The sequence below is a fragment of the Megascapheus bottae genome, chromosome 5, assembly GCF_031878675.1.
Source record: "Megascapheus bottae isolate mThoBot1 chromosome 5, mThoBot2.hap1, whole genome shotgun sequence".
NCBI lineage: Eukaryota > Metazoa > Chordata > Mammalia > Rodentia > Geomyidae > Megascapheus > Megascapheus bottae.
The window spans coordinates 47744301-47763084 of NC_143513.1; the positions used below are offsets into that span (position 1 = coordinate 47744301).

General features: G+C 37.2%; 1 protein-coding gene across 1 annotated transcript in view; it reads left to right on the plus strand.

The window, feature by feature from the left end:
- Positions 1-3347: 3347 nt before the first annotated feature.
- The window catches only part of Cfap69 (cilia and flagella associated protein 69), a 51573-nt gene continuing 36136 nt past the window's right edge, over positions 3348-18784 (plus strand). Inside the window, exons 1-6 of the mRNA XM_090333061.1 lie at positions 3348-3447; positions 4294-4408; positions 8157-8216; positions 9926-9991; positions 12771-12880; positions 15166-15242. Coding sequence (XP_090189187.1) covers positions 3434-3447; positions 4294-4408; positions 8157-8216; positions 9926-9991; positions 12771-12880; positions 15166-15242 — 442 coding nt within the window. The 5' untranslated portion in view covers positions 3348-3433. The remainder of the gene's footprint in view (positions 3448-4293; positions 4409-8156; positions 8217-9925; positions 9992-12770; positions 12881-15165; positions 15243-18784) is intronic.

An 18784-nucleotide genomic window follows, 5' to 3' on the forward strand; every position in this document is an offset into this window, starting at 1 on the left:
ATCAAGGTTCAAGACGTAATGTACCCACTACCTGATGAATGTAACTATATCTCCTCATACATTACCCTGACAATAAAATACAATAAAAAAGGAAAAAAATGATGGAGCTAGTTTAAAAATATCCTCCCTTCCTTTTCTTTAGAGAGGCTATTCCAAAATGCAATTCAAAAGACATTTATGAAAATATCCTAAAAGGCAAAGCAGTGTTCTAATGCAGTGACTACAGTAGTAACACCTATCTTTCTGTCCATCTTAACTGACTCACTTCCATTTTTTCTATGTCTGTGGTACCTAGGAATTGAATATGAGTCTTCGTGCATGTTAGGCAAGCACTCTACCAGTAGGCCAAACTCCCAGCCCTTCACTTCCATTTTTAATCAGTTACTGCCCTAAATAACATTTTTGCTCAAATATGGGTGATTGTACATTGGCAGCAAGCTCAGAGAATCTAAGCTAGCACAGTGGTGTCTGTGAATGGAAAAATGAAGCATGAAATAAATGGTTTTAATGCAATCAGACATTAGACCCCAAAATATCAAAATCCAGAGTACTGAGGACAAGTCCGCATTGATCAGTGATAGATTTCCTAAAGAAGGTCTGGTAGGTTGAATTCCAGAAGAGATTAGCCACCTGAAGATGGTGGCATGTACAATTGGCCCCTTCTATCCATAGGTTCTGTATTAGTGGGTTTAGCCAGCAGTAAAGCAAAAAGTTTCAGAAAGATGTCTATGCTGAACATCTACACACTACTTTTCCTGTAATTAACAATAGAACAATTTATGTAGCATTTACATTGTAAATGTAAAATTAGAGATGATTTAAAGTAGTACATGAGTTGATATGCATTGTTCATATACATATTATTCTGTTTTATGTAAGGAGCTTAGCTATCCTTGGATTTTGGTATTGAGAGTAGCCAGGAACCAAACTCCCATGGATAAGAAAGAATAACAGTATAATGTAATTCAGAATTTTGCAGGAGAAAGGGTAGAAGCTTTGGAAAAAAACCAAATCATTTATACAAAATGACTTCCTGACTATTGGATGTTTGACAACATCCATCCTCACAGCATCCCACCTTGTCAACAAAAACCCTATGCAACCTAAGTCCCACCCCACCCCCAATTGCACAATTGAGTTACTAATTTTGTCAGGTAGAGAACTCATCCAATGAAGATTTTACTATTTCACTGAGCGATAAGAGTGATGGTTTCTAAGTGCAAGACCTGAAATGTTAGTGAATTTTGCTAATTAGGCACTCTGGGTATAAGACACAATTAATCTACATGTCTGTAGCCAGTTGTTTAACCTAGTGATTAATTGGAGATAAGAATCTCGGGGTCTTTAGTGCCCAGGCTGGCTTTAAACCTCAATCCTCAGATTTCAGCCTCTTGAGTAGCTAGTGGCGTGAGCCACCACACCCAGGTGGAAGTTATATACATATATATATATATATTATTGTCAGATAATATGTAGAGGGGTTACAGTTACATTTGTCAGGTAGTAGGTGCATTACTTCTCACACATTGATACCCCTTCTCATGTTCTTATCCCCATTTCCCTCCCTTCACCCCTTCCCAGTCATCTTGTTTTTCCCCATTCCCTTCCCTATTTCAAATAAACAAACATATATACAATATATCAGGTAGCAAAGTCAGATACAGTAACAACATGAGATTAACCGTAGGGTAAAAAAAAGAGAAATAACATTGTACATTAAGAACAACAATCACACAAGATAAAGCTCTTGTTTCCATATCCTAGAGTTCATTTCACCTTGTCTCATCCTATACAACCTTATGTGCATAGGTTTGGAGCTATTTGTAATTCTCTGCTAGGAGGGTCCTAGATGTGTACTAATTATTATAAATGAGAGAAACCACTGAGCCTATGTTCCTTTCTACCTCTTTCCACTTCCTTACAAATGAGGCGATGTCGTTCTTTCTGATGGCTGCATAGAATTCCATTGTGTATAAGTGCCACATCTTGTTGATCCATTCATCTACTGAGGGGCATCTGGGTTGGTTCCATATCTTTGCTATAGTAAATAATGCTGCAGTGAACATCATTGTGCTAGTGGCTTTAGTATGTCCTTGTTTCTGGGCATTTGGGTAAATGCCAAAGAGTGGGATTGCTGGGTCATAGGGGAGCTCAATGTTTAGTCTTTTGAGGAATCACCATACTGCTTTCCAGAGTAGCTGAATGAGTTTACACTCCCCAAAACAGTATAGTAGTGATCCCTCCTGGCTACGTTTCTGCCAGCATCTGTTATTATTAGATTTCTTGATAAAATATATTTTTAAAGGATTGTTTTAAAGTTTTCAAAAATCGTTGTTTTGGGAGCAAAATTATACTAGTGATCATTATAAGACACCTGCTATTCAGGTCCTGACCCGTGCATGTTATTCAGAGTATACCTACAATGGATAAATGCCAGTATCAGTAAAGATTACAATTTTGAACATAAGGGGTGTTTATGGTATATCAAGGGCCATTTAACAGAACACTGCCCTTTCATTCAAGCACAGCAACAACTCTGCTTCACGGATGAGGAAATGAGACTTTAACGGCTAACTTGCTATAGGTTCAATAATTGGACTCAAAAGTTAAGCACACCCACCACCAACCACTCACCTGCCCCACTCACTTTGCCAGGAATGAACAGCAGGCCTGGTTCACGCCAGGGAAATACTACCACAGAGGTACTCTCCCAAACAAAGCGCTTCTTAAACTTGCCTCCCATGCCTTGTTCGTTTACCTGTCCAGCTAGGTCACTAAAGTCCAGGTGAGATTGCTCCTGTTTCTGGGATGAGGCAGGCTGCTCTGCTTTCCCATTTCCACCCTCACAGCTGTGCCACACACCTTCCTGGTTTTAGCAAAGCCCAGCCTCACTCGAAGCCTAAAGTTCTATTCCACAGCTCTCCACTTCCAGCTCTGCATCTCTTGTTCTTCCTTTTTCTCTCCCCTGCCCCAAGTCCCCCCCCCCCCCCCCCCCCGCAAATACACACACCTGGAGCTCAAAGGCAGAGCGCTCGCGCTTTGAGGAAGTTTGCCTCTCCCGCTTTCCGTAGGCGCCCTGCTTGGCCCCGCCCCCTAGCAACGCCTCGGCGTGTTGACAACGCGGCTGTCAGCCAGCGCCTGGGTGGGCTGCGGCTGCGCTATGCCTGCTGCAGCGCGGGGTTCGAACCCACCGCCAGACCCTCGGGGCTGTGGGCAATTCTAGCAGCTGCCAGGCTGCCTTTCCTATTCCGTGGAGGGGGAAGGGGGTTCCAGGACCCAGCGGCTGCAGGCATAGTGTAGAGCCAGAAGACCCGTCCGCCTGTGCCAGCCTCCGCAGCTATGTCCACCGCGGAGGTCGCGGCGCACGAGCCCGGCGCCAGGAACAAGTCCATCAGTCCCCGCCAGATCCCGGTAATCGGGGTGGTGATGGCGGATGAGGAGATGCAGGTACGAGCGGGCGGAGAGACCACGGTGGGGTGGGGGGGTGGAGCGGGGATCCCGGTGGAGACGCCCGGGGCGTGGGACGGAGGGCCCCCGCGCATGCGCGCGAGGCCGGTTCCCCTGGCGGCGGCGTCCCGGCATGGGGGCCGGGTTGTCGTCATCCAATCTGCCTGGGGACTCCTGCATCCTCGGAGCATCCCTCAGCACCCAGTAGTCAAGGCCCTGCTGCTCTGGGAGGGGGAGGGGGGAATCTTGAGGAGGCATGAATTGAATCATGCTGTGCCAAGTCTGACTCCATAGCCTGACCGCGTGTGTTTGCACGGGGATTTTAATCTGAACATCTCCCATACCAACTGATAGTCTTAATGCAGACAGTCTATTCTCCCGTACTTATAACTTCACGGCTATGTGTAAACCTGCCTTCAGAGGGAGGGAAACAATGTTGAATGAGAAGGGGGTTGTTACAGGTGGAGGTTAGGGAGAATCAGGAGAAATGATTTAAAAGAAACGTGATTGCATGTGCTGTTGTTTAGAATACTTTTCCAAGTTCAACTGACAGCGTTTCACTTGGAGACCCCTGCTTGGGTCTGCATTCCTGGTGTGGGTCATGTGTATCATTAGCAGCCCCTGGCCAGCTGTGATGGCACCAAAAACCCCCGAGTCCTTACTGTCGTGGGGCCACTGTGGGAATTCCTGCTGAGGCTTCACAAGTCTCAGGCTGCGTCAGGAACCTGTCTTCTGCGTTCATATCCTGGACCCTTGGAGAGTTCCTGAACAGGGTTGAGCTCTCTAGGGAAGATCACACATTTACGCAAGAACTTGCAGAGCAACTGTTCCTTTGTTTGAGAATAGAAGGCCGTTTTGTGGACACATTCCAATCCAGGAGGAGAGAACTCTAAGCAACCCTCCAAAGGCTGCCAAGGAGCTCAAGACTATAAGACAACTAGGCACAGGGAAAAACTGCAAAGTAGGTGAATTTGGTATCTGGTAGTTCACATTTTTTTTCTTCTATTCAGTGTAAGAAATAATGAGCAAAGGTATATGAGGCAGGTAAGTACAGGTCAAAACGATAAAAGGAGAATTTTTTTCATATATTTTATTGTAATTAATAGACGGGTTACATTATATTCACCAGATAGAAGGTGCTTTACTTCACATACTTCGATACCCTTTCTCATGTCTTGGTCCCCATTTCCCTCCCCCACCCCCGCCCCTCATCTTGTATTCCTCCCTTCCCTATCAGATTTCAAATAACCAAATACAGGCATATATCCAATATATCAGATAACCAGGTGAAATACTGTAACAATATGAGATAATCAAGGGACAGCAAAAGAGATGAGAGATAACATAGTACATTAAGGACAACAATCACTCATTATATGACTTTTGTTTCTATATCCTGAAGGTCCTTTTATTTAGCGTCATTCTATATGGCCTTTTGTATCTAGGTTTTGTTCTAAAAAGAAATATTTTTAACAGGGCATTGCCAGACGTTAACATAGGAAATACCACAAAACCAGTATTCCTCAGTATATGTATGTGTCCTTCTCTCTTTTCCTTTTGTATTCTTCTTTTCTTGTACTACCACTACTAGCTTCTAAGCAGACCTAGGATTCTCTTTCTGGGGATTAAAATCCAACCTGCATTCATTCATATTTCTGCTTCTACTTGTATTAGTATTAACATTTTTTAAAGTGTTGAGGAAAAAGACAGTTTGAAACCAAAGAGATGAAATAAAACAAAATGATTTGCTTGGAGGAGTCTTTTTTTTTTTTTTTTTTTTTTTTTTGCTTGGAGGAGTCTTACAGTCACTTAGGCTTTGTGTTTTCGAATTTGTGGCTGCATTTACAAATAAGGTAGTAAAGTTATGGGAAATAAACTGAAAGTTACCTAGTTTACTTAGATGAAGAGTGGGATCTAGTGTTACTAATACCATAAAAAATGATGAACTTTTAGTCCTCTGTCTTGGGGCTGTTGTGGGAAGACCTTGTAAACTCTATCCAAATGTTTCCAGTCCTTTCAGACTACTTCATCTTTGCAGCTTTTCCCTCCACCTGTGCTTGAGACAGTGCCTAAATGTTTTAGGGCTGAGACTGAGATGGAGCCACTTCAACATTACCAGCCACAGAGGTCCCTAAGTCCATGGAGGCAATTGTAGTCCTGATGCCTATTGTATAAGGTGAATTAATGCCATTCTGTGCCTTGCATTTAGAAAAGAGGCAGTTGCTGACATCAATATCATCATCATTCTTCACCCAAGAAGCTTGGTTTTAAAAATAATGGACTTTCTGGAATTCTAAAGTGGCAGCTGGAGACTAATATAGAATGCCATTTTAGCTACCTCTACTCTTGTTTTGTTTGATCAGTCCTGTGCTTGAGCTCAGGGCCTGAGCACTGTCCTTGGACTTTCTCAAGGCTAAAACTCTACCACTTGAGCCTCAGCACCATTTCCGGCTTTTTTCTATGTATGTGGTACCGAGGAATCGAACCCGGGTCTTCATGCATGCTAGGCAAGCACTCTACCACTAGGCAAAACTCCTAGCCCTACCTATACTCTTAATAAATGCTTTTGTATCATTTTCCTTATTACAAACCTAATATTTTTTTGCCAGTCCTGGGCTTGAGCTGAGGGCCTGAGCACTGTCCTTAGGCTTTCTCAAGGCTAGAGCTCTACTTCTTGAACCACAGCACTACTTCTAGCTTTTTTCTATGTATGTGGTACTGAGGAATCGAACCTAGGCCTTCATGTATGCAAGGCAAGCCCTCTACCACTAGGCTAAACTCCTGGCCCCTACAAACCTAACTTTTAAGCATTTTATTTACATTTTTTTTGGTCAGTCATGGGACTTGACTCTGGGCCTGGGCTCTGTCCCTGAACTCTTCAGCTCAAGGCTACTGCCCTACCCCTTGAGCCACAGCACCACTTCTAGTTTTCTGGTGATTAATTGGAGATAAGAGTCTCATAGACTTTAGTGTCCTGGCTGGCTTTGAACCTCGATCCTCACATCTCAGCCTCCTGAGTAGCTAGGATTAGAGGCATGAGCCACCTTGCCCACCTTGTTGCATGTTTTCTAAGAACAGCTCCTCACGAATTTTAAGGTGGTGAAGTAAATAGAGATCTTACTATAATATGGATTTCAACTGAACCTTGGGGTTCTGCTTTTGTTTCTAGGTGATGTGTGTGCTGCTGCTTGGAGCACCCTGTTTTTTACTTTATGGTACTGAGGGATGGTATGAACAGTGCTACAGCATTTTCTAACCAATTCCTATAACACTTTCAGTTATGTTAAGGTAAAACTAAGTGTGAACGAGGTGAGGAACTTGGGTTGCTATGTCCCATAATGGAAGTAAAGCAATATTAACCTGATGTTTGAATTAAGAAATAAAATATCACTCAACAAAGAATCTTCCAGAACAAGATAGTCACAATTGCATTTAAAATTTGGAGATTTCTTTCCTGTAAGTTCTTAAACATTCAATGATAGCATGTGCTGATGTCTTCCCCACTCACCTATACGTCATTACATTTAAGAGCACTTATGGAGCAACTAACAATAGTGTAGGCCAGGCCGGTTGTGCTGAGAACAGAAATGAAAGCATCCTCACTCAAGCAGACTTCAGGATGGGGAGTCTGTCATTTTCAGAAGAAAGTGGTGAAAAAACATTCTTTTGAAAAAAAATTTTTTATTGTCAGGGTAATGTATAGAGGGGTTACAGTTACATTCCTCAGGTAGAAGGTGCGTTTCTTCTCACACATTGATACCCCTTCTCATGTTTGTGTCCCCATTTCCCTCCTCCCCACCCCTTCCCAATCATCTTGTTTTCCCCCCTTCCCTTTCCTATTTCAAATAAATGAAAGTGGTAAAAATTTTAATGGATATACATTAGGCTCTATGGGAGTATAGAAGAGATGTTTTTCTACCTTTTTATATGCCTTGGGGAGATGACTTGAGCCTTATCATGAAAGTTCTGTGAGAATTAAGCCAGAAAAAAAACAGGATTACAACAATTTAAGTGAAACTTAAAGAATGGGCTAAGCAATCGATGTGTGTGTGGGGGGGGTGTCATTGAATGACTCCCAATGGTTAAGTCCAGATTAGTAATGTTATTCTGACCTTAGAGCCCTTGTCTGTGGAGGCTAGAGCAGAGGGTGAGAGAAGAGCAGTAAGTCTGTGAAAATGAGTGTGAGATGATAATGAAATAAGTCAATGAAATGAGCTAAAGGAATACTTAAGAAGTGAAAATCTGTATAGAGTTTTGAATTTTTGTTTTCTAGTGTGACTGAAGCAGTGAAGGTGCCAAGTGAGAGGGAGATACCTAGTTCAGTCAAGTTATCTACCCATAATTTAGAAGGTAGTTTTATCATATATCTACATAGGCAAAGTTAGTATAATATATGTGTGCACTAGAAAGTTTTATCTACTACAGCATGGAATTGCTATTATTCCAAATAATCTCTTCAGCCTTTTAGGGCTAATTAAAATTTAAACCATTAGGTTTATAAGATAATATTCAGATCTAAGAGGAATTTATGTTGTGGCTCTAAAAAGTATGTGCTCTCTGATAAGGCATTATGTTTTGTTTTGTTTTTAAATTCTTCCCCTTGCTACCTTATTGTTACAGATATTAAGTTACCAAAGAAAAATGTCATATAAAAATAATGTACATATATATGATTTTATGATAGAATTCTAACAGTTATATATTCTTAGAGTGTTTTCAAGCCCATGGACCTTCATCATATCATCACAATACTTGAAGAGAGTGATAAGGTAAGTATTGAGTTCTCTCTGCTACATTACTTACAAACTTTATTTCCTTGAGATATGTAATATATAATCTCCTCAATATAGGCCTCAATTATCTCCTTTCGTTGAAAATTTTCACACAGTATATTTAAATTTAGTTTGAGGATATTTAAGCGGTTAGGAAGGCTGGAATAGGAAAATTCATTTGTTTTATGAGATAAACAAACCCATGGTGGCTATAAACAGAAAGATTTGTAATAGTAAAGAAAGGCTAGCCTGTCTTCTGTTTAATTGTGGAGAAATAAGATGGAGAAAAAGTGCACCAGCAAAAGTGTTCTGCGTGAGATCCGGGTCCTGATGCCTGTTTACAGATCATTTGTCCTGATGCCTGTTTACAGATCATTTATGATGAGAGAATATAATATAATATAAATAAAATCTTTCAAAATCTCTCAAAATTGAGAGTTTCAGATACTGAGGGAAAAGGATAATAAATGTGTATGTACTTTTGCTCATATATCACACTCTTGAAACAGTATCTAAGCATCTACTAAATTTTTAGAAGTCAGAACTCACTGTAAGATTCTTTTCCAGAGACTGGGATTTTGGCCTGGTGGTAGAGTGCTCACCTAGCATGCATAAAGACCCAGGTTTGATTCCTTGGTACCACTTACATAGAAAAAAGCTGGAAGTGTTGCTGTTGCTCAAGTGGCAGACCACCAGCCTTGAGAAAAAAACAAAAAAGCCCAAGGACAGTACTCAGGCCCTGAGTTCAAGCCCCAGGACTGGCAAAAACAAAACAAAACAAAAAGGTTCTTTTCCAAAGAGAATTGCATATTCTGAATGAGCAAAAAAATAGGATGAACATAATAGAGTCATCAAAACAACATGCTGTGAGTAGTAAACACAAAATTTAGTCATTGGTTAAACATTTTTTAGTCTCTACTTCTTTCTGTACAAAAACAATAAAAATAATGATCAATAATAATTTTATCTTTTACTGGCTGTGATGAAAAATTTTCAAATTTTGAATATATCTCCACTTTTTAAAAAAAAGAGGAAACCAATTACAAAGCGTTTCTATTAGTTCCTATTTGTCTTATTAAGTAAGACTGGATGGGTGGATGGACAATGGGACAGCTTTTCACAACTGGAAGAACAGAAGAAATTCAGTCTTAAAAACACATCACTGTATATATGCTGGTTTTTTTTAGTTGATTAAAGATGCTTAGTGTACACAGTATATTGAACATGTGTTAAATGATGTAAGTACTATTTCTGGAGCAGATTGGCAAATTCATCTCTAAGCAGTGCCAATTTAACCATGTACTTTTGGGAAAAAAATAAAGTATTTCTGTTTATGTGTCCTCCTCAAGAAAAGAATAATAATACCCTGGAAATAGTACATTTTGGAGAAAAATGACAATTTTTATATATAAAGTTCATATGGTATGCATAAAAGAAAAAGTTTAATATACTTCAACTATTGCTCATACTATTTCTGGAAACAATTGTAGCTTTGTATTAACTAATTTTGATTTATACTTTTCTAATCAAATTTAAATGATATGGTATTTTTATCTCTACTATTTCAGGAAACAGTTTATGCTTATAATAATATAAAAATTACTTGATAACTTTAATGTTTCTACTTATTTTTTATGTTAAAATGTTTTTGAAAATCTTAGCAGACTTAATAGCTCAAAAGTACTAAAGTAGTATGTTTATTTTAGGATGGTTTAGAAGAAAAACAACTTAGATATGTGAAGAAAATGGTACAATGCTATCAAAATGGACTTGTATCCTTTACATATACATGTATTTATTGAAACATAAGAATTTATATTAGAAAATGTATTATCTTCCTGCTTCTACTGCAATAAATTGTTGCTAACTTAGTGACTTAAAACAATATAAAGTTATTGTTTTATGCTTCTGAAGGTCAGAAATCCAGAGTCAATCTCTCTTGGCTAACATCAAGGTGTTGGCAGGATGGTCCCTCTACAGATGCTGAAGGGAAGTCTATTTCCTTGCTTTTTTCATCTTTCAGAGGCTTTCTGCATACCTTGGCTCATGATTTTCCTCCTCCCACTGCTACCACTCTCCTCTCTGTCATGTCATCACAACTTCTTAATCTCTCCCTTATACTGGGCCTACCTAGATAATCTAGAATAGTTTTCCCATTGCTACATCCTTAACTTAATCACATATGAGTAATCCTTTTCCATCTGAGGTAACATATTCATAGATAACTGGAGCTAGAACATGAATATTTTTGGGAAGGCCACTATCCTGTTCATTATACTGTTATTACCTGTGGATAATGTCCATTTCTGTAGATCTAGAGCATCTTTGATAGAGTCAAGAGGGCCAATTTACTGGGCAGTGGTACTTTGATAAGCATATTGACTTCCCCACCCTATGAAAGATGTATAATGATACCTCAAGAAGATCAGATGAGATGTTCATCTGCTCAAGATAGGATAATGTTGATAAAAGTGCTTGAAACATAATCTGCAAAACCTATCTATCTATCTATCTATCTATCTATCTATCTATCTATCTATCTATTTGTATTTGAGGACAGCAGAGTATTTCAGACCTCAGAACTATCTGTGCATAGAAATCAGTTTGTTGCTGAGTGATTGGTTTGCTTTTCAACCTTTGTGTAAATACAGTATTGTGAAATAAAGTAAAACTGTCATAGAAATATTAGATTGTTATAAAAGCATTTTTCTTGACTTGAAAAAAATCATATTAAGTGGAGTAAGCCAGACTCAAAGGAACATAGGCTCAATGGTTTCCCTCATTTGTCATAATTAGTACAAACCTTGGACTTTCCTAGCAGAGGATTACAATAGAACAAAACATAGATACATAAGGCCATAGAGGGTGAGGCTAAATGAAAGGACCTCTGGGATATAGAAACAAAAGCCATATAATGAGTGATTGTTGTCCTTAATGTACTATGTTATCTCTCATCTCTTTGTCCCTTGGTTATTCTCATATTGTTACAGTATCTTACCTTGCTATCTGGCATATTGTATATAAGTTTATTTGGGGACAAAACATGAGAAGGGGTATCAATGTTTGTGAAGTAATGTGCCTTCTATCTGGCTAATATAACTGTAACCCTTCTATTAATTACAATAAAAAAGAAAAAATAAATAAAATGTTTAGGGAGATCTTAAAAAAAAAAGGTTTTTTCTTCCCCCTCCCTTTTTTTTTAATCCAGTCCTGGGGATGAATTCAGGGCCCAAGCACTGTCCTTGAGCTTTCTCAAGGGTAGAGCTCTACCTCTTGAGCCACAGTACTACTTCCAGCTTTTTCTATGTATTTGGTACCAAGGAATCAAATTCAGGTCTTTGTGCATGCTAGGTAAGCACTCTTACCACTAGGCAACACTCCCAGCCCTGTTAGAAAAATTTTAAATGTCCATTCTGGTTTTCTGTATTCATTTACCACAAACTGGTAATGTAATTTCCAAAGGGGCAGTGCACTGTAGACCCCACTTTCAGTGGAATTGGTTTGACATCTCTGACAGTGGTCTGATTTGCTCTAAAGTGTTTGTCAGTCTGCTATCAGTTTGACTTCAAAATGTCTCAAACCTCCTATTCAGAGAAATGTTCCACATAACTTCATCTGAATTGTTTCTTTCTTTTAGCCTGATTTTATATGGATCCATTCTAAATATGAGAGAAAAAAAGCATTATTTACCAAGAAAGCATATCACAAGTGATTTTGTATTCTGTCTTAACCTAACACCTCAATACCTCCAACACTGTTTTTCAGGATTAGACAGTAGATGGCATATATCTCTATTTCTAAATGCCTTCAATAGACTAGCTTTAGAAGTTAAGGTAGTGTTTTGGCTACTTCCCAAGGAAGTTAACAGAGGCGTATATTTCTGGCATACTCAGCAGTCACTTTTCTTTCTATGAAGCTCCTAGAAAGAAGCTAGAAATAAAAGAATTCAGTCAAGAAATGTAAGTCATAACTGCCATGATCTTTCACCCATAAAACTAAATAAGTGAAATTGTTTATGTTCCCAGAGATCTTTAAAACAGGTAAAATAAAGCATTCTTTTACCTGAAGATTTAGAGTCTGTATTTGTCCTTTCAATATTTACTTTAAATGAAGCAAAATCCCAAATTAAACTTAAATATAATGAAATGCTAAAAGAGTAATGCAGTAATTGTTCCAAAAGAGTATATATTTGTGTATTTGTGTGCAAAAATTAAAGCCTAACCATCAAGTTAATTTTTCCAATGTGTTTTTAATCATTGTCAATAGTGAATTATTAACCAGCTACATATGTGGTATAATATTTACTAATCAAATACTGAAGTGGTGGTAAGAGTAAATAAATTTTAATAAAGGATTACATAGGCAAAAATGAAGTAATACCATAAAAATATGGTTTCAATTTTTCACTTTATACCTTGAAATAATAATTAAAATAAGGTCTAGCATATTTGAAAAATAGACTTTTTTAGTTTTTTGACAAATGTTATAAGTGAACTGCATATTAATAAAGAAATTAATGTTAACTTTACTTCTTAACTAAATATATTAAAGCCTTTAAGGGAGTTAACACAGATATTTAAAATTCTGAAACTCTGTGCAATAAAAGTTGAAAATCAGCCACGTTTTATAGAATCTGTATATGAGATCTTACAACTATGTGGGTAAGTGGTTTCAGTTACCTTATTTTGTATTAACATGTAGCATTATGTTTTATTTTTATTACAAAGAGTCTATGCTTTACCATTTAGCAGGGTGATACAGAACTTAAAAAACTTCATTCATTCCAGCAGTTAGAATTTTCGGTGTAATCACTTTTCTTATAGTTTAAGATTGCTAGCCAAAATGCATTGAATTGTATGATTTCATGAAATTAGTTACTCTCAAGTGAATGATAAATATTAGATAAAACAAAGGAATTGTAGTATTTTTTAGAGACACTTTCAGTAAACTTAGGGACAACACTTTGTTTCAATCTAATTTGTTTTTGTTCTCTTTAGAAAGTTTGTCTCTCAAAGATAAATTAGGTTGAATGTCTTATTTTATGTTAGTTCCCTATTTTTAATAAAGAATGAAATGTCACCAATTATGTTTGGCATACATTTTAAAATATAAACTAGAAGTGAGAATTTTTTAAAACAATGTGTTAATGTCCCATTACTTTTACAACTATATACATTATATACATATATATAATGCCTCAACATATATAACGATTTTGTGTTCCACATAATGACCAATCAAGCTATATATTATACCAGTTTTGAAAATTTTGTTCTTTGTAGTATTGGGATTGAATTCCGAATATCATGACAACTTGAGCTGCTTACTTAGCTGATGCTCTACCACTTGAGCCACACATCCACCTGGAGATGTCACTTTGTTCATTCAGTCACTATTTTCATGTTGAGTGACACAACCCTTATTCAAAAAAACAAAATACCATTTCTTTTCACTCATATATGGAAGCTAGACATAAATGGCATGCATATTCATGTACATTTACATATATGTTTATATGAATAAATGTCTAGTATAAATCAGACTAAAATTATGCAATAAGACAAGGAAAGGAAAAAGTGTAATTTCACAAGTATATGTGAAAACAGCATAAACTCAGTGAAAGCTGTTGATCAATAAAAGGGATGGGCTGGGCACAGTAGCTCACCTGTAATCTAGCTACTCAGGAGGCTGAGATCTGAGGATCAAGGTTCAAAGCCAGTAGGGCACAAAAGGACCTGAGACTCTTACCCAATTAACCCCTAGAAAATGGAAAGTGCGACTTGGCTCAAGGGTAAGGTGTGGCCTTGAGCTGAAGAGCTCAGGAACAGCATCCATGCGAGTACAAGCCCGATGACCCACAAAAAATAAGGGATAGAAGCAGGAAAAGAGAAATAGGTACTATGGGAATGAGTGATAGTGTAAGAGGATTGGGCTAACAAAGAGGATCAAGAGGTTAAATACAATTGAAATAGATTGTTGGAATGATGAAAATAGAAAAATGAAGCCTGTTGTAATTGTTCTGGAAAGGGAGCAGGGAGAGGTGCACAATGGATTAGAAGACATTATAAACGTGGAGATGGAACAGTGAAATCCTTTGTACACTGCCCATATAACTAATGTAAGTTAAAAATAAGATAGAAAGAAAGAAAGAAAGAAAGAAAGAGAGAAAGAAAGAAAGAAAGAAAAAAGACTAATGATGGTGGATTCCACTGTCTGATTTTGTTACGATTTATAAATACATATTTTCAAATAAGTGTAGTTATAGTCGTTATGAAATGTCATTTTAATTAATTAATATTTTAAAACTTGAAATATTTTTAAACTTCTGTTTTATTACCTTTAAGTAGTTGTGTAAATAGATCACAGTTTAATAAATCAGTTTAAAAGTGCAATACATCTTGATCAAAGTCACCCCTTTCATGCTCACCCATCCCTCACAACCACAGCTACCTTCTTGTCTCCAAAGGTATTCTGTTCCTTTGTGGATGTTTTCTAAACCAGTTAATAGAAAGCACTGACCTTTGAAAACAAATAAACCTCAAATGGTTAACTAGAATTTCAGCTGCTCTCACATACTGAGGACTGAAGCCAGGCTGTTACACGTTCTAGGGAAGTACTACACCACTAGAACTATACCCCCGCCCTTTGTGTATATATATATTGAGAGAGAGAGAGAGAAGAGAGAGAGAGAGAGAGAGAGAGAGAGAGAGAGAGAGAGAGAGAGAGAGAGAGAGAGAGAGAGAGAGAGAGAGAGAGAGAGAGCGAGAGAGACACTCAATAACTTTTCTTGGCTGGCCTTGAACTTGTAAATTTTCCTGTATCCTCTTCTTATGTAGCTAGGATTTCAAGTGTGTGCCACCATATCTGGCTCTCCTCAATTTGAAAATGATGCTTCAGTTAAACACTTCATTAAAATTCATTCTGATATTCTTCATTCTTATTGAAGCTTGCCCTTTTTGAAAAAGAAAGTATCGGATGAAATAACTTATGCTGAAGATACTGCTAATTCAATTGCACTTCTGGGTAAGTTAAGATTACCTCCAGGTAGACGGATATAATATATGACACATGAGTACTGGAAGTACTCAGTCATCATTCCAAAGTTCTTATTTTCTACTTGAGAATTGATCCCAGTGTGCAAGGTGGCTGTCCTGGTATATTTTTCTGCTCAGTTGTTTCATGATACCAACAACATTCAATGTGCCATAAATGCAAACACTAGAAGAAGATATTTTCTCAAGCTTTATTGAGTTATTTCATTTTACTTGATGCTACCAATTTTTTCATATATTTTTATTGTAATTAATAGGAGGGTTATATTATATTCACCAGATACTTCACAAACATTGTTACCCTTTCTCATGTTTTAGTCCCCATTTCCCTCCCCCCACCCCAGCCCCTCATCTTGTTTTCCTTCCTTCCCTATCCGATTTCAAATAACCAAATAAGCATATATACAGTATATCAGATAACAAGGTAAAATACTGTAACAATATGCAATAACCAAGGGACAGCAAAAGAGATGAGAGATAACATAGTACATTAAGGACAACAATCACTCCTTATATGGCTTTTGTTTCTATATTCTGGAGGTCCTTTCATTTAGTGTCATACTATGTGGCCTTATGTATCTAGGTTTTGCTCTCTGCTAGGAGAGCCCAAGGTTTCTACGGATTATGACAAATGAGGGAAACCATTGAGCCTATGTTCCTTTGAGTCTGGCTTACTTCACTTAGTATGATTTTTTTCTAAGTCTTTCCATTTCCTTACAAATGGGGTGATGTTGTTCTTTCTGAGTGATGCTACCAAATTTAATGAAATGTTTATTAACTTTGTTATTAATCTGAAAACATATATCCACTTCTTTAATTACTCACAACTGTGTTTTCAACCTTGAAGTATTCCACTGAATCACTAGAAGTCCTGAGTACCTCTTCCTTCGTTAAACAATCTAAAATTTAATTAAATCACAGATTGGACTATTAAGAACTTTAACATAAAGATTCAGGAACCATATTTAGTTCACAAATAATTGTTTAAAAATCACAAAAAGTACACTTCCATATTTAGGTTGTTCCTTGATGTTCTAGAAAAAGAATATAATTTCATAGGAAATGAGATCAGTCAAACTCTAGCTCTTTGAATCAGACTCAGGGACATGACAGCATGTTCCCAAAACAAACCCTATATAAAATTTATACTTCACTGATTTAGGTGTTCATTTGTAAAGGAGAAATAAAGATAAAAGAAAAACCCAATAAGTTTTTAAAGTATTTACTGAATTTTACTCCATGCCAAAGAAAGGCTTTAGTAATTTAACTGCCGTGAATAAAAACATTTTAAGAAAAACTTTTATATTTATTTATGTTTTTATTTTATTTATTTTTGTCAGTTGTGGGGCTTGACCTCAGGGCCTGGGCTCTGACCCTGAGCTCTTCAATTTAAAGCTACTACCCTACCCCTGGAGCCTCATTGCCACTTCTGATTTTCTAGTAATTAACTGGAGGTAAGAGTCTCAAGGACTTTAGTGCCTGGGCTGGTTTTGAACCGAGATCCTCAGATCTCAGCCTTCTGACTAGCTAGCACTACAGACATATGCCACTGCACCCAGCTGTGCATTTTTATTTTTAACATATTGTTTTATGTTATGTTAACATTTTATTTTGAAATCATTATTTTCAATTATTTCATGTCTTAGTATGTTTGGTGCAAAATTATCTAGAGTTTACCTATCCAAGTACAGTAGAAATTAGATTAAATATGAATTTTTAAAGAGGAAGAACTTGCACAGCAGATGGGTGAAGAAATAATGGGAGAGGCTACTTCTATTGATCTCTATTATCAGTAGAAATCTTCAAATGTAAAGCAGTCCTAAAGAAGACATGGTAGCATTGACATTAATATGTATCTGTGACATACAAACCCTCAGCCTAATTTTAATTATGTTCTAAAATCTAAGTGCCAGTGGTTGCATATAGAGATTTCCTTCTTGAATACTTATTCGTTAAACACATCATTTGAAATATGATGTAAAAATCAATGTTAATAAATTCTTTAAAAAAAAATAGGGTCCAGGGACTGGGAGTTTGGCCTACTGGTAGAGTGTTTGCCTAGCATGCATGAAGACCAGGGTTCATTTCCATGGTACCACATACATAGAAAAAGCCAGAAGTGGTGCTATGGCTCAAATTGTAGAGCTCTAGCCTTGAGAAAGTCCAAGGACAGTACTTAGGCCCTGAGTTCAAGCTTTGTGACTGGCAAAAAAATATATATAGGGTCCACTGGTAACATTATTTTTAATAGTATCTATAGCCCTTATTATTCTAAAATTTTACCTTCAAGAGTATTGACAGACACTGGTATTCCAGATATGTGGCCCATTTCTTGCGTGCCAGCCAAATCAGTGCCTAGACAGTCCACCAGCAGAATACCTTACTGTTCCTAGCAGTTAGAACTCTTAGCTCACTATGAACTGCCTTCAGTGCTTACTTGCTTCAAGTCCTGCTCTCTTCATTTTTTTAATTGCTGGAAAGATGAATCTGAACTAAAGTGATTGTATACAGTATGAAGTATTGAACAAAAGTTAATGTGTGATTTATACTAATAACTGCCCATTTGTACTATGTACTAGTAAATTATATTTTCTTCTAATGACATATGGATATTTCTGACCCATGAATACAATTCAGAAATTGTACAGGGAAGAAGCTGATACTCATTCCCAAGATGATAAAACAGAAAGCTGTGAGAAGTGATCAAATTTTACAAGAACTAAAGGGTGGAAAAGAGGAAAAATCTAGGAATTTCCCATTAACTTTCATGTTTGGGTAGTTTTGTTAAAAAAAAAACTTTAGTTGTTCCTGTTGCCTGAAACTTTTCCTGTTACTTAGTGATTTTCTAGCTCCAAAACAAAGATCCAAAATTAAAACTGGTATCTTTGACAGATTGTCCAAAAACCAGGATGAGACTCCGTTGAGCTTCTTTCTGTGTCTTTGCTTGCTTAGCTACTAACGGCAGGAGAACAAATCAAAGCAATGTATTTCTCAAGGAATGTACTTCTACGAGGAAATGAAATCTACTTTAGACTATAGAAAAGCTAAAGCAAATTTAGCAAATCTACTTTAGACTATAGAAAGCTTAAAGCAAACAATCACTTTTACAACCCCACCTAGTAAAATCATTGCCTGTGGGCAAAGATGATTAACTAGAAAACAATCTCTCCAAGGAAAGGGCATATTCTTAAAGGAGAAAAATTGCCAACTCACTCAGAAAGAAAATTACTAACCCATATTTTGCCAAAACAGTATGTAACTTGTCAAGCACTTACTATATCTTTGACACTGTTCTCAATCCTTATAGTAATTTACTTAATCTTCAAAAATGTAAATATAGTAACTAGTGCTATACTCATGTTACACATAAGCACTATGACACAAAATTACACATCATTAGAGAAGCCAAGATTTAAACTTAGGTAGCCTGGTTCCAGTATTTATGTTATAAACTACAAAGTTCTATTCTCCCTAGAAAGAAAAGGTTGAATTGACTGACAGCCTAAATGTGTG